At 36.6% G+C, this 17,418-nt stretch overlaps 1 protein-coding gene across 1 annotated transcript in view; it reads left to right on the top strand.

Moving 5' to 3' along the window:
• The window catches only part of LOC121313836 (uncharacterized protein C18orf63-like), a 28,537-nt gene extending 11,339 nt beyond the window's left edge, over nt 1-17,198 (top strand). The window contains exons 5-13 of the mRNA XM_041246626.1: nt 1,616-1,690; nt 2,372-2,483; nt 2,721-2,817; nt 2,899-2,984; nt 3,294-3,477; nt 12,173-12,823; nt 13,959-14,084; nt 14,390-14,479; nt 16,860-17,198. Coding sequence (XP_041102560.1) covers nt 1,616-1,690; nt 2,372-2,483; nt 2,721-2,817; nt 2,899-2,984; nt 3,294-3,477; nt 12,173-12,823; nt 13,959-14,084; nt 14,390-14,479; nt 16,860-16,982 — 1,544 coding nt within the window. The 3' untranslated portion in view covers nt 16,983-17,198. The remainder of the gene's footprint in view (nt 1-1,615; nt 1,691-2,371; nt 2,484-2,720; nt 2,818-2,898; nt 2,985-3,293; nt 3,478-12,172; nt 12,824-13,958; nt 14,085-14,389; nt 14,480-16,859) is intronic.
• Nucleotides 17,199-17,418: the final 220 nt, after the last annotated feature.

The following is a 17,418-nucleotide window of genomic DNA, read 5'->3' as shown; positions in this document are numbered from 1 at the left end:
TAAATAAACAGTTACTTCATGCCAGAGATTGGAAAACTGAGAATTTATCCAAATAGAAAAAATAGATGTTCTCAAGAATAAGGGCTTCTAATGCCAAATTTTGCCATAATAACATAGGTGTAGGTTCAGTATCCTTCCAACTACAAAGGATAGATTTTTTAGCAAGAGTGAACAGACCAAGAAGTAGTTTGCATTCTGGAAAAGAAAGATGTTGATCAGAGGTATCTCCAAGTATTGCTAGATTCAGAGACATTTTATATTTGCATTAAGTATATTATTTACATTTACATTTAGCCCTTTCTTAACTGACAGGATATCGGTGTTTTACCCAAAACAATAACACACAGCAAGTATGCCGCAATAATAATAATAACGGCAGCGACTATTCTTCTCAGGAACTAAATTGTAAAGAAAACAATTCAACATCCTGTTGGTTTATGTCAACGATAAATCTGTGATGCATTAATAATAACCATGTGGCTTCCAATACAGAATGCTTTATCTATAGTTATTGTGCAGATATAGTTTCTTACCAAAAAGGTAAAATAAGTAGCCTTTACTTAAAAATAAGTAAGCAAATAAATAAAATAATGTGGGTAACATTATGTAAGTGTGCTTCCTCCTTTGAATTAAATATTTCCTTGGCAGAGTTTGCAAATTCCGTTTTCTCCTGCTTGGTAAAGAAATTCCACACAATGCTTTGCGTGGATGCCATTGTTATGTATTCACATTTAGTGATCAGGAACCACACTTTATTGTTACAATCAAACAGAACCACATGTCCCACTAACTCTTTTGCAACTGCCGTCCAAACCCAGCTGGCTCGATTTACGGTAGCTATTCCGACAGTCCATTGCGTAATAGCGGTTCTGTACTACTGCATTAGTTTTAAAACTGAACAGAACAACCATTATTATTATTATTATTATTATATATTATTATTATTATTATTATTTTGACGTTTCTAGTACTGAAAAAGGTTACACAAGTCTACAGATCTGAAGGGACTAAATATATGTGTACTATATAGTATTTAAATATGTATCATGCACTTAAAACATTAATATATGTGATTTTTATTTAATTAAATCATTACCCAAAAAAGATTTTTAGTACCTGGGTTTTTTTTCACATGCCGGTTCTGGACCTCTAATTTTTTATATATATATATATATATATATATATATATATATATATATATATATATATATATATATATATATATATATATATATACACAATAATAAAGTCTTAAAAGCATGTCTGAGTGGGTGCCAGTCAAGTCGTCCCAAAACCAGGTATACACAATTATTTTCAAAGAATCTTTGTGTAGTCAAAGTCTCTAATAATAAAGTCTTAAAAGCATGTCTGAGTGGGTGCCAGTCAAGTCGTCCCAAAACCAGGTAGGCCCAAGCACTGTCAGACATAGGTCAAATCGGACGTAAATCAACTTTGATTATGGTAAAATCGGTGGTAAATTCGCCTTCCGTCCAATTTGACTTACACCCAACTGCTTTGGCAGACCTGGTTTTGGGATATGTTGCCTGTGAATCAACTGGGCATGCATTGTAGTTTTCAATTTTTTTTTTCAGCATTTTATGTTTTTGTTTTACAGTAATGGAACTAAATGTCACTGAAGCACAACTCTGTATAAGTTTAGAAGCTTACACCATCCGTTTGCCACCAGCAAAGGGGAGTATCTATTTAAATTTGTTTCTTAGAAATGAAATTAGTATACTGAGGTGCAATAACCACAGTGATAAACAAATCAACGCTCGGTCAATGGGACAAACAGGCAAAGAAACATCATTTAAAAAAAAAAAAAAAAAAAAAAAAATCATTAAAACTGCTTGTTTGAAATTACAAAAAATGCAACATTTCTAAATTGTGGTGACCGTTTGAGCAAATTAATGTTTACCTAAATCTGTTGGCATTGTAGGGAGAATCAGAAAATGATTAACTCCTGAGACCATAACCTGTAAGCAGGTGCCAGGAGATCACACAAATAAGGAGCAGGCTGAAATTTTACACTTTTAAATATTTTTAAAATATTTTTACATGACACCTCATTGCCAGTTTAAACATTGCACCATAACACAATGATGCATATTAAAATGACAACGTAGCTTAGTGATGTTAAAATGCTTGTTTTGTCTGTATTGACTGAATACACAGAGTATACAATATTTGCATACCCTGTTGTGTTTTTTTATTTTATTCCTACCAAGCTTATAACTACTGTTGTTAAGGCTTGTTGAAAATACATATACATTAAATTACATAATTATATATTTTGGTGGCTGATTACAGTTTTAACTTTCAGTTTATTACTTACAAATTCAAATGTGATTTTGTTTTTTCTTTTATCAACAGCTTGAAGACTTTGATATTTCTATGGGAATTGTAAAGAACTTCTTCAACAACAGAAATGCTGTAATTCAGAAGTACTCCATACCAAGCAACTGGTGTTATATATTGCCTAGGTGTGTTTTTATTAACTAGTTTAATATTCTCAAAAAAACAAGTTGTATATTTAAGGGAAAGTGGCATTGCAAATCAGTAAAGTCCAGGAACAGGGGATGAGGGCATTATGTGAACGTGGGAGTTTCAGTATTACTGAGGAACACATTTTGTTAAAAGTTTACTTAATTAATAAATAGTAAAATCTGTAAATAACATATTAATCAACAAAGCATTGCATTTGGTTCTTGTCCATGCAGCATGAAAATGGGGCAGATTATCAGTGTCAGTCATACCATCTCACTAGACTGTCCATTTCAGTCATATGAAGATATTCAGAATCACTGGAATAGTCTGGTAAGAAATAAAAATCACTGATTTGTTAATTAGCATTGCAACGTTAGCCTCTATTGCTCAAGCAGTATTACTGTGTTTCAGTATGGCTACAGGCTCCCCCACATTAATGAGGAAGATGTTGTCTATTGCAGTGTGTACTTCAAACTTATAGGAGAGAGGCTCTTCACGTATCCTTTAACAAACAAAAAAATGCATTTGGTTAGTTTTGGTTATTTTTTAAATACCACTAATGTGGAATGGTAGTGACACCTCGTGGCCAGCCAATCAATTACATGTTTTATTCTGGCCTCACAGGCAGAATGTTTAAGAGTACAGCAGATTGTAAAAAAAGTACCACTCTCAAGATTATAAAATGGCAGAAACATCCTGGGGAAGTTGTTTGTAAAATGTCCAGTGACTAGCTAGTCTACTGTAATGTCAAAGTAGTTTTCGACACAGGTGTCCTGTTGGTTTTTCAGTCTTAATGCCTGCTATAGTTACCCATTTTGTTGCATCAGAAGTCTGCCTGTACAGCATTTTCCTAGAGTAAATTTGGAAGAAGTGCTGAGTTTGTTTGTTTCAGAACTAAAGGCTAAGCTCCAGCATCTCTGTGGCTTGCCTGTGAAGATGACTAGTAAGCCTTGCTATTCCACAAGCAACCTTACCAACCCTCACTCAGAGGTAAATATTAATCACTGTATGCTATATGCAGCATGTCTGTAACATCACTGTTCACTATATGCAGCTATTCAGCAAGATTGTAACATTATTGTTTACCCAAGCAAAAGTATGGTGCGATAAGAAAAATAAATAGTTATTGAACTGAGTTGCATGGTAAAGTCCTATAAAGGCTTGTTAAATGGTAAAGTGAACACAAATCCCCACTCGACCCTCTGATACTGAGGGTCATAAACTTCCAGAGACCTGAAACAAATTGTAAAGCATGATAACCTTACTCCAAAGAGAGTAGTGTTAAAGTGCATTGCCCTTCAAAGGCTACAACCAAGAAATATTCAAAGAAAGGAGAGATATAATGACTGCACTTAAAAAATAAAAAATAGCATCTTTAGCCACAGAATTATAATCATGGTCCAAAAGTTCTCATTCAGCGTTTGTACAGTTAAAGGAGAATATATATATATATACACACACACACACACACACACACACACACACACACACACACACACACACACAGACAGTGTCTATAGAAAGTCTACACCCTCTTGAACTTTTTTCACATTTTCTTGTGCCAGTGCCTCAGAGTTTCATGCATTTAAATGAGGATTTTTTCCACTTATCTGCACACCATACTCCACACTGTTAAGGGGAAAAAAGTTTTTATTGAGAAAAAAATTATACATTAAAAATACAAAACTGAAAGATCATAATAGGATAAGTCTCCACACCCCTGAGTTAATACTTGGTAGAAACACCTTTGGGAGCAATTACAGCTGTGAGTCTCTTGGGATAGGTCTCTACCAACTTTGTACACCTAGATTTGGCAATATTTGACCATACTTCTTTACAAAACTGTTGAAGCTCTGTTAAGTTCCTTGGGAGTGTTGATGGACATCAATCTTCAAATCATGGCACAGATTTTTGATTGGGGCGCTGACTGGTCCACTCAAGGACATTTACCTTTTTGTTCCTTAGCCACTCACTCCAGTGTAGCTTTGGCTGTGTGCTTTGGATCGTTGTCATGCTGAAAGGTGAACTTCTGTCCTAGTTTCAGCTTTCTTTCAGAGGGCAGCAGGTTTTCCTCAAGGACTTCTCTGTACTTTGCTCCATTCATTTTCCCTTCTATCCTGACAAATGCCCCAGTCTCTGCCGATGAGAAACATCCCCATAACATGATGCTGCCACCACATGCTTCACAGTAGGGACAGTGTTCTTTGGATGATGTACTGTGTTGTTTGCGCCAAACATATGCTTTGCATTTAGGCCAGAAAGTTACATTTTAGTTTCGTCAGACCACAAAACTTTTTGCCACACGGCTGCAGAATCTCCTGAGTGTTTTATTGCATACTTCAAATGGGATTCAGAGTGGGCTTTCTTGAATAATGGCTTCCTTCTTGCCACCCTACCGTACAGGCCAGATTTGTGGAGTGCTTGGGCTATTGTTGTCACATGCACACTTTGACCAGTCTTGGTCATAAAAGCCTGTAGATCTTGCAAAGTTGCCATTGGCATCTTGTTAGCCTCTCTAATCAGTCTCCTTGCTCGTCATCCAGTTTGGAGGGAAAGCCTGATCTAGGCAGGGTCTTGGTGGTGCCGTACACCTTCCACTTCTTAATAATCGTCTTGACCATGCTCCAAGGGATATTCAAGGCCTTTGATATTTTTTTATACCCATCCCCTGATCTGTGCCTTTCAACAACTTTGTCCCAGAGTTCTTTTGAAAGTGCCTTGGTGCTCATGGTTGAGTCTTTGCTTTGAAATGCACTACCCAACAGAGGAGGACCTACAGGAACTTCTGAATTTATCCTGAAATCATGTGAATCACTACAATTTAACACAGGTGGGGGCCACTTAACTTGGTGTGTGATTTTGAAGGCGATTGGTTACACCGGAGCTAATTTAGTATTGCTATTGCAAGGGGGGGTGGACACTTATCCAACCAAGCTATTTCAGTTTTTATTTTTAGTTAATTTTTTACAAATTGCTAGAATATTTTTTCACTTGGAAATGTGGGGTAGAATGTGTAGATAAATGAAAAAAAATATATATATTGTGGCAAAGTGGCTGCTGATAATGAACAGGTGCAGAGGTGATGCAGTGCAGGAATAATCACAGACCGACAATTGTAATCCGGTTTGTACAAAGGACGCTTTATTTGTAATCCTGGTCTGGTGACCAAATAATAAGCTCTGGTAATACACAGCAATGTGTAAAACACGGAGAACAGTAACAATATATATATATATATATATATATATATATATATATATATATATATATATATATATATATATATATATATATATATATATATATATATACAATTCTCAAGACAAAGTAGAGTGGGCTCTCCTGACAAACTCCACGGTTTCCCAACTCCGGTCCTGGGGACCCCGTGTGTTGGCTGCTTTTCATTCCAACTGAGACCTCAATTACTTAGTTGAACTCTTACTTGAACTATTAGATTAATTAGACCTTTTTTTAATTTTCAGCTTTTAAACAGTTGGAGATTTAAAGTTAACTATACAATTTTATAAGTAACTTAAAATCGACAACTTTTTAAGGAGCTGAGAACAATTAAAAAGATCTAATGAAGCACATTATTAGTTCAATTAAAGGTTTGATTAAGTAATTGAGGACTCAGTTGGAAAGAAAACTAGAAGACACAGGGGTCCCCCAGGACCAGGACCAGGAAACCCTGACATACTTAGCCAAAGTGGAAGGGGCACTCACCAACCTGCCTGGACAGCGTGGTGAGTTATGGCCAACCACCCCATGTTGAAAGCACAGACAAATCCATAGCCCTCATTCCCTGGAGGCTAGATTGCCGCCAACCAAGGCAGCGTCTGGTTAGGCATGAAGACAGAGTGTGCTAAATAGATTGGTAGAGAAAACTGTTTGACAACCAAAGCGTGAAGTAAAACAAAGACTACTCATTGGGGGGAAAAAACAGGATTTTAGCAATCACAAGAGGACGGGACTGTCATCAAGAACTGCAAATTTATTTTGAAGAATCGAAGACTTTTACAGAAAATGATATCAACATGAAAAGAGCAACGTAGCAGATGACAAATACAACCCGAGGAAGAAGTTCTAGACGTTATACTGGAAGAAGCGAAACATGCTATCAAACATATGAAGACAGGAAAGACACCCGGAGAAGACGGCATAACAAATGACATCGTGTAAGAAGTAGGTGAAGACATGACAGAAATACTGTTGCGTATTTTTACAGATTGTATTAAGCAAAATAAAGTGCCAAATGACTAACAACGCATCGATGATACTTTTACATAAGAAATGAGGTAAAGAAGACCTCAAGAATTACATACCTATTAGCTTACTTCCTATAATCTACAAAATGTTTATCAAGATACTCACTAACAGACTTCAAGATAAATTTGACTCTGCCCAATCAAATAAGCAAGCAGTAATTCAGGAGTGGATTTAGCACAATAGATAATCTTCAGCCTTCTTATTTCTAAATTACCACTACTTTGCCAGATGCGTAAAATAGTTATTTCAAAAAGTTTTTACAGTGTCTGTATGTTACAGTGAATAATTTCCACAATTCACTACGTTTGTAAAATAATCCTTCTCTGAGGGCATTTCGTTTCCCTGAGTTATGTTTCCATGGACACCGTAAATCGTGATGGACCAGTCTGTTTCGAGCTTACAAGTGATGTTGGTGATGAAGGCCAGAGCCGTAACTCGGTTTTTTGGTGCCCAGGGCAAGTAAGCATATTTGTGCCCCCTACCGTATTTTTTTTTTTATTGTTTTTTTTTTTTTTTTTTTTTTGATAATTATTTTTGCATATGTAGACAATAAAAGCTACTGTATGGTTATTTTATTTTTAGCTGCCACATCAATTCTTACACAATCATTTAACATCCAGATAGTATCTTCCTATATAACCTTTAAGTATATAAGTATACAGTATAACTTAAAAAAAACCAAAAAAAAACCATGGACTTAAATTTGTTTAGACACTTTGCAGACTTCTTAACTAAAATAAAATGTTCAAGGGTATTTTTTTTTTTTTAACCTTTTTACAGAGGAGCTCTCTGGCCTTCACAGTCGCAAACTCGTCTATCGCAGCGTCAAAGTTGATCGAGCTTGTTAAAGTGTGTTCAATGGAGAGAATTGCCAAGTTAGAGAGACGTTTTTGTCCAATTGAAGACCTCAAATAGTTCAACAGTTTCAGCTTACTGAAGCTCCGTTCTCAAGATGCTACCATGACAGGGAGAGTCAAAAAAATGCGCAGGGCTATCTCAATATTGGGATACGTGGCGTTTGAACTGGTTGATGTGGTTCAAAAGAGTCTGTGGAGTTGCTGTACAGCAATCTAGAAAGGTGGCAACAGCCTGGAACTTGAAACTCTCGATTACAATCACAATTTCAGTTGCATGCAGATCTTCCGGATACTTCATTGCCAAGTCAGTCGCACACTTTTTCATTTGACTAAGAGGCATGTTTGAAAGTGCAGGCCCGGTAAGGAACTCAAAGTCTGAGGAGATCTCGGACAGCGTCTCTTATCGCCACTAAAGTTGCGCATTCAGTGTGTCGATAACTTTGTTGAATTGTATTTTGAAAGCCTGCTCGGGTGATATTGAAACCTTCATCTTGGGCTTGAGCGGAGTCCAGTCTTCTTACCTTCCTATTCCTCTTTTTGGGAAATTCTGAAGATAAATCCATTGATTGAGCATTGTTAGCTGCCTTCTTCATTATTTCATCAACCCTTTCATCAAGCATATGTTGCAGTCTGTTTCAGAGTCCATTTATCAGTTTTGCAGCTTGGTCAACAGATAATCCTTTAGATTGCAAAGCCTGGCTGACACAGTTGATATTGCTTAAAATCCAGTCCCACATAAGCAGAGTGCAGGTGAACTTGAAATTAATTTGCAGCATGAAGTCTGTTCAGCTATTTTAGGCAATGCCTGGGGAACTTGTTGACCTTAAGGACTTGATAGCACTGGCTTTTGACGACCACCTGGTGTCACTGTGACCTTTTAAGCATGATTTTAAGAATGCTGGTTAAGATTTCCCATCTGCTTGTGGAACTAACAAAAAATTAAACAGTCTTTGAACAGTTCCAGAAAACGACACCATATCCACAGAGGATCCTGCTGCATGAACCCCTACTAAATTCAGTGAATGTGTTACACATGGAACAAATCTAGCCAGATCATTCACTTGTTTCAGTCTTGCCTGCACGCCACTATATTTTCCAGCAATGTTTGCTCTGTTGTCATATCCCTGTCCACGAATATTAGCTTGATCTAATCCATCAGTGCGTAGCTTCTGTTCTATTTCCGCAGCGAGACCACTACCTGTCTTCTCAGTCTTGTTAATGAAATCTATGAAACGCTCTTCAACACTGCATTGGCCATCAGCAATTCTAATATACCTGATTATTTCACAGTTGTTCCTTGTGTGTGGTGTCTGGAGTGCAATCAAATATAATAGAATAGTACTTCGCCTCTTTGATTCTGCTGATTAATTATTGTCTCACTGTGTCGCCTAAATTGCCTCCCGTCACTAGAGGTCATCAGAGTGAAATCTGTATTTTTTCCATTGCTCTGGACCGTGTTCCACTAAACAGCACCTCAGTCATATTTGGCCAGGAATGTGGATTGTTAAAATTAAATCCCAGCAAAGCTGCGTTATTCTCCTCACAATTTGTTCCGGAAACATTGTTTCACTGACACTAGCAGTATTGCCAATGATGAGGGGTGCAGTGTTTGAATCATTTTCCAGAATAGGGCCTACCGCAGCAGCTGTTACGTTCCTGACGTTAACCTCCTCCTGCTTTCCGACTGAACTTGAAGTTGCTGTCAAGCTTCCACCACCTGAGTCGACGAGTTTTGATAGCCAATTGAGAATCTGTGGTATGACGTAAAGATTGCTGTACATCAGCGGAACCCATCCAACTTGAAGGAGCTGGAGCAGTTTTGCCTTGAAGAATGGGCAAAAATCCCAGTGGCTAGATGTGCCAAGCTTATAGATACATACCCCAAGAGACTTGCAGCTGTAATTGCTGCAAAAGGTGGCTCTACAAAGTATTGAGTTTGGGGGGGGGTGAATACTTATGCACGCTCAAGTTTTCTGTTTTTTTGTCGTATTTCTTGTTTGTTTCACAATAAAAAATATTTTGCATCTTCAAAGTGGTAGGCATGTTGTTTAAATCAAATGATACAAACCCCCAAAAAATCTATTTTAATTCCTGGTTGTAAGGCAACAAAATAGGAAAAATACCAAGGGGGGTCAATACTTTCGCAAGCCACTGTAGAAGAACTACACAAGGCATACAAAATGAACCTGACGAAGTTATGTTCAATAAGTATACCACTCCACAGGCAATTAAAGTCAGTGGGATCAAGCTTGAAGAAGTCAATAACTATGTATATTTGGGACAGTTAGTTTTGGCAATTGAGAATCAAATGTGCGAAATTAACAGAAGAGCAAAAATGGGCTGGAGTGCCTTTGGAAGATTAAGCATGGTTCTGAAAGGGAAACTATCCTTATACCTCAAGAGGAAAATCTTCGACCAATGTGTGCTGCCAGTGCTAACTTACGGATGCAAAATAACTGAAAAATTACAAACGACTCAATGGAGTATGGAAAGATGCATGCTCGGAATAATAATGAGACAAGAAAAGGAAGGAATGGATAAGAGTGCAAACAAAAGCATGCAATGTTATTATAAGAGCGAAAAAACTGAAATGCAGTGGGCCGGACATGTAGCAAGAACAACAGACCATCGTTGGACCAAGGAGGTACTAGACTGGATCCCAAGAGATATATAGTGACCAAGAAGAAGACCTCTAGGAAGATGGCAAGATGAAATTAGGAAACACGTTGGAGCAACATGAATGAGAGACAAGGCAGACAGGCTTTTGTGGAAGAATCTTGGGGAGGCCTTCATCCCGCAGTGGATTGAAAAAGGATGATGATGATGATGATGATATATTGCAACACCTAGATTTTTAGGATTGAGATATAATTAAAAAAAAAAAAAAAAAAAACAATAATCAGAAAATAATTATGTAATACATTAGAATGTGGGGAAGAGGTAACTGTGTTGGTGAGCACTCCCCGAGTCATACCATGCCCAACCAACTCGTGAGGGCTCAGTATGGTACGGATACAGGTGTTTCTCCATTGGACATTTATCGATCCGAGCAAGAAGCAAAACGTAAAACTCCAGCCTCACAAGACATCTGAATCCGGCTGCGAGTCCAGTTGGGCCAGGGGCGGGTTTAAGGATTTTCGTAATTACGTTGTATCAGTCAGTACACTCCAGAAAGAAAAACAACAAACATGGCGGGTAGTGAGTGTGATGAGAGAAAAATACAGCCTTGGGGCGCTGAGGAAGTGCAGGCTTTAGTTTCTCTGTGGGTAGATGGACGTGTTCAGGAAGATCTGGAGTCAGAAATAAGAAAATTTATGTCTGAATTTCTGATGATTTGAAGCAAATGGACATAAACCGTGGGTACGGCACACTTAACTCGCACACTCAAAAACGCATTTCTACCAAATTTCTCATCCTTGACCTTTATTATATTAATATGAAAAAGACACAAATAAAACAATTCAAAGCTTATTTACAAAAATAGTAAAATAAAATACTGTACAGTTGTACCATACCTACAACTACGGCTCTCGTTGCGCTCACACAGTTTTTTTTTTTTTTTTTTTTTTTAAAGCACCCGAACAAAAAACAACTAGGAAAAACAACAACTACCCTTAACCGGGATATTTACAAAATACGGCTGTACCATTGGTCTAGTAATTTTTTAACACCATTTGCTTGTGCAGCTTTTGGCAAACAGTTAATTAATAATAATTAATAACAACTGTCTTAACACATGAGTAACACAGCTCGGCTCTGCAGTGGAAAAACAACTCAAGCTCCCCTTAACTGCACCGTGAGGGCTCGGTTGTACAGTGGAAAACAGGCAAACAACAAAATGATATCACTAAAAAGTCTACTGGAAGCCATAATAGTACAACAATATTTCATGTTCGATTCTGAAATGTCAATTTCTTAATAGTATAATTTAATCTGTTAACGTAACATTATTCAGCAGGTTTCATTCGACTTTAACATCATTAAATAAATGAGAATATATTCAAATAATATAGATCTAATATGCTCAAGTTGAATAAGAATGATGTTGGTTTGGTAGCATATGTGTTGTTCAGAAGACTTGAATTTATTTCATATATTAATTTTGGTTATGATTAGTTCAGTTTTATAAAAATTTGGCAGTACATTTTGGCTCATTAGTAAGATACAACAATTCTTTAGTCGAAAGACTGCTGGACTAACTTTGTACTGTGTTTTAGTATCCTCTAGAAGGCAACACTTGTTACTTTTCGTTTTTTTTTCCAATGAGAACATTTTTAATACGCACCTGGTGACTATCTGGAGCTGCTTAGTTCGTGGCAATTGGTATTAACTTGCGTACTAGTTTATTACTGCCCGTCGTACTCGCCACAGGATCAGCCGCAATTAGTACAAAATTGGAGAGTAAATTATTCAATGGGCCAATAACCTTTTAATTCTCTAGAAAATGTTGGTTACCAAAAAAGCACTTGTTTATTTAAACGTTTTGTATTTTTCTCCACATTTATGCATTTGTTTCAAATATGTAATTAATATTTTTATTTTTTCACTTTATTGTATTAAAGGGATCATGTTCCAGGCCAGCAAATCTCACGACTAAGGCTAACTACAGACCTGCTCTAACACAGCTTCCTACCAACATTCATCAGAGCTGTTCAGAGGGGACTGCACTGGGGCTTCCATTCAGCCAGCAGAGGGTGTACTGCAGCTCACAGCTAACTATGTTGTCGGCAGAGAAATATTCAGAAAGGTCAACATTTGCTACTGAGATTCAAAGAAATAGCACACCAATAAACGGTCATTTCACACAGCCATCTAACTCATCTACCCCTCTCCAAGCCAGGAGTGAAAGCAAAATAATTCCGATATTCAAGAACAACATTTTGCAGCTTAACGTTAATGTCACGAAAATCCTGGCAGAGAAGAGACAACAGAGCTTTGCAGCAGCATCCCTCATATCTGGGAATAATGTAGGGGTAATGGAGAAACCAGGCACTTCCTACCTTCAGAGGCCAGTGCCTAGTGTGACTAATACCAAATCTGCTTTAGCACAGCAACAACCTACAACCAAGTATTCAGGAAATCCTACATCTCATCCTTCATTTACTAGCAATGGGAATGCTTTATTCAAGGGGAAACCTGGAATGTTACGACCACAGTTTAGCACAAATAAGGCACTAACTCCAGGTCTTCAGAAGTTTGGCTGTGATGGTAAGGTGAGTAAATCACAAAACCTCTCAGCAAGGTCAGCTTCAAAGTAAGGAATGCTTGTAAACTGGGCCTCCAGATTTAGAGAGAAATCAAGCAGAGTATCATTGTTCAGTTCCCAAGTCTTAGAAAGTATGAAAAAGATCTAGCCTCAAAATTATTCCTTGAATGAATACAAACTATTGAGAAGTTAAAGTGTTTTGACATTGTGTATTATTATTATTTTAAAAAAATGTGTATTATTATTTTGTTACTTGCATATCCACCTGCTAGTGATAAGAGCCAGGACCAGGACGATTTTTAAAATACATCCTGCCGGTTTTTGTTTATACATCTGGCACTACAAAGTATACGTATACTTCACTCACAGTCCAGAATGACTTAGTTAAAAATTTTCAGCATATTCCTGCATATTTCATCAGTGAAGTTCACTGTGAAATTAAACATGCAGTTAAATATATTGGTACATTTTTTATCTTTTACAACACACTGAATATGTTTATTTGCCATTATCTCTATTCAGCTGTTACAATAGTGAGGGTCAGAACTTTAATTCAAGTTTCATCCTCAATTCATGTGCACTATAGTCTACAACTAAACACTCCTGCCAAAAGTGTTTGGTTCAACCCAATTTCTGACCTATCACTCATATCTGCGACTTGTACGGTGACTGGGATACATTTATGTAATTAGTCCTTTTTTCTGGACACCCAGGTTGGCCCTAAAAACATCTACCCTGTTACCTTCCAGTGTTTCCATGCAAAGCCTTTACTTTGCCTAGGAACACCCACTTCTGTCTCAGTGTCATGAAAGTCAAGGGAAAATGTGTGTTGGTATTAAATGAGCTGTGCAGGAGGTCAAATGAAATTGCTTGTGCTGTTTTGGGGATTGTTTTGTACAAAATATGTTTTCTGTGCAGTAGGGAAAATACACATTTAATTTGTTGTTTTTAAAAAGTCTATTAAGTAGATAGAAAACGTAGTGTTTTGTAGTATCTTATGTCTTTGTCACTACTGTATATTAAAAAAATAATAATAAAAATCTGGAGGATCTTCTTGTGTCTACTGTATCCTAGATAGCAGCACAAGTAGTGAGTTTCACAGCTGTTTTCTACAAATTAACTTTTTTGTTCTTTTATCTTAGAGTACAGATGTGTTTACACAAAACCGGTCCAATCAAATTGGAACAGTTCTTGCAAAAAACAAGGGCTCAGGGCCTCTGGTAACACAGCCTGAAAAGAAAAATGAGACTGTTAAGAGAAAACCTCAGGTGTGTACTGTGTGATCGTTATTGCCTGGATTGATATGCAAAGTTTGTCCCAAATGCACTGTGTTGCTTGTGCTGATAATACGTTTGGCAGGTAATCATTTTTCTTTAAGGTAATTATGTGGCATCACAGGTTTTTTTTTTTTTTTAACTGTAAAGTAGCTTTGTTCAGTACCTAACATGTGCATCTAAATCATATCTGCAAGGAGCTATAGGTGCATGGAACGTTTGTTTTTCATTATGTTATGTTGAGAATTAAAAACAGCGATTAACTTAACTATGTGACTTTTTTACTTTCTGGTAAATAGGAAAGTGGGTTGGAATCGAAACCAAAGAAACCTAGAGCAAAAGCTGCTGTTCAAGATGTGGATGTGGAAGAGTATGCAAGAAATAATCAGGTATAACAAAAGCCTTATATGCTGTTAATTCAAAAAATTTTAAAGACCATATGGGTACAGTGGCAGGTAACCTAAGGCCATTGGGAGAATGCCAGTTTTTGAAAATTAAAACAAAAAACGCATTTTATTTTTTTGTTTTAAAACAAAATATTTGTATATAAATATATATATATATATATATATATATATATATATATATATATATATATATATATATATATAGCATTTTGAGTAATCTATCATTTGCATAACAATCAAAGCCATTATATGTAACACTGTATTAACCTTTTGCGGTTCTATGTAGGACCAGGTCCGACACTACAATTTTTCCTTTCCGGTTCGATGTCGGACCCTGTCCGACATCATCAAAAGACGTCAAGCACAGGTCTCTAGTCGTTTTTTCTCCAGAAAAAGCCGAGAAAAGCTTTCAGTGGCCAAGAGAGGCCGATAGAAGTCGAGAGAAGTCTAAAAAAAAAAAAAAAAAACGGAGGCGGATATGAGCAATAGCCATAGTTCCTTCACCACAGACATAAGCAAATACGATAGCGGCTACTGCATCCAGTGCTCAAAGAAAATCACAGACATTTGCCAAGCTTTTTGAGAGTAATAAAATAATGACTTGGATAGCATTATTGAGGAGTCGGTGATAAAACGAGTGATCAGGAGAGGATTTATCAGTATGCACTACTGTGGAGAGATATGTGATAATTACAGCAAAGAAGGAGTGGGGCAGGGCTGGAGATGCAGTACTGAGTGTCCTGTTGATATGCAGTGCCTTTTAAACCTGTTTTATTTTTAATAAAATTACTTTTAAACGGCGCATGTAAAATAAACAGCTTGTGTGAAAATAAATTGGACCTTACGCGCATGATAGGTGCTGAATAAATGGACCACAAAGGGTTAAAATAACAAAAATACATATACCAGAAGTAAGGACAGACCTTACTTTACCCAACTGAAATAACGGTCCTCAACGTTGCCCGTTTCTTTGTGCTTCTTCAAAAGAGCTTGGACAACACATCTGGAAACCCCTGTCTGCCTTGAAATTTCTGCCTGGGAGAGACCTTGCTGATGCAGTATAACTACCTTGTGTCTTGTTGCTGTGCTCAGTCTTGCAGTAAACTGTCTTCAGCAACCTCACCTTGTTAGCTTGTTAGCTGAGTTTGGCTGTATATATATATATATTCTGCATTTTGCCCCTTTTTATCTGTTTTTATTATTATTACAGGTGTATTTATAAATTAATATCACAGCTCCCTTTGATGCAGTGCCAAGCATCACCTTCAAAGCCGCCATTTAACTGAAACAGCTTTCTTATGTGAAACAAATACTGACTAAGTGGTGCACTGCATTGAATACTCCTAACTCGATTGGAATGACTAAATTAAAACCAACAAACAACCATTAAAACCACAGTATTAGTACTTCTAATTTTCAACAATGTGAAATGTTCTACAGTGTTGCCAGGGATATAGGAATATCACTGTTATTTTGGGTTGAATGTCTCACAGGGCTATATGCCAAAAGGAAACACTGCTGGAAGTAATGTGTACAGTCTGTTTTGACGCAGCCATATTTAACCAAAATGGTATAAATCCTATTGACTGTGCTACCAATCCAGTTTAATTTACACACCACAGCCCACCAGAAGTGGTATGTAACATCCTGTACAGTTGCATATATATATATATATATATATATATATATATATATATATATATATATATATATATATATATATATATATATATATATAATATTTCAAATTGCTTCCCACCAACCTTGTCTTCGCATTCCGGTGTGTTTTTTATATGTACATCGAGCGAAGTTGGCGAGTCGGTGAGTGCAGTAAGTCGCATTAGAAATGGATAGATTAATTTGCTACGCGAGGTAGCTAGGATGACCCCATCCCCAGTGCATTATTTGTCAGGAGGTTTTGTCAAACAAAACTCTTAATCCTGCAAAATTGAGTAGCCATTTATCTACAAAATATTCAGAGTGTGGGGAAAAAAAAAAACTTTTTTAAACAAAAGAAACAGGAATTCTGCCATCAACAACTTTCAGTGCATAAAATGACAACATTCGTTGATGAATTGGTAGTGAAGATTCATGCCCAGGAATCTCATTAAGTTATGTATGTTATATAAATACTGTATTTTCTACATGTACTTATAGATATACATATAAAATTACTTTCAAAATGCTGTTGTGAAAAAATGCGTGGCAAGTGGTCTGTGGGAAAAATCCAAACACCAAGGTGGTCCCTACATTGAAAAAGGTTGGGAACCACTGCTCTTGGGTCACCCCTTGCCAGGCTTCATATTCATATGCATGTTTTTTATGAGGTGAATGAGGTTTAATATTGTTATTTTGTTTGTAGCTTTTAAAGGTTAATAGCGTTACTCTTCAAGCCTGGCTGAAGATGCGTGGCATTTCTGTCAAGGCAAAGGACAAGAAAGAAGAACTGGTTTCTAAAATTATGCAATGTATCAGTGAACCGTGAGTTTGCTCCTTGTCATAAATACTAGAAGTGCTGCCGGAGTCTGCTTAAAAAGGTGGAAATCTATGAAGCAAATGACAGTGTTCATAGTTTTTTTTGTTTTGTATTCCTCTCAGGATTTCAAGGATTTAGCATGTTTTATTAATTAAATATGCCTAATAAGTAAATGTGCAAAACATAGATGCACTAATAATTTATCAAAGTGTTTTATAGTTAATAACTTGGAACAGTTTGAAATTGAGTATTGTTGCTTTTTGTTTATTTGGTTATACATTTTAAATGTAGAATTCTGTTTAAAACATTTAGTCCAAAGCTAATCAGTTAGCTTTAAAATATTGTGTTTGCTTGTTTAATCGCCATGTTTTGTACAAAAAAAGCATGGTACTCATTGTATGCTTATAATAAAAAAATAATAATTTGCATTTACTTGGAAATTCAG

This window comes from Polyodon spathula, chromosome 4, assembly GCF_017654505.1.
Source record: "Polyodon spathula isolate WHYD16114869_AA chromosome 4, ASM1765450v1, whole genome shotgun sequence".
In the NCBI taxonomy this organism is placed as follows: Eukaryota; Metazoa; Chordata; class Actinopteri; order Acipenseriformes; family Polyodontidae; genus Polyodon; species Polyodon spathula.
Note: the sequence above shows the minus strand (reverse complement) of the source record. Positions and strands in the feature narration are given on the sequence as shown.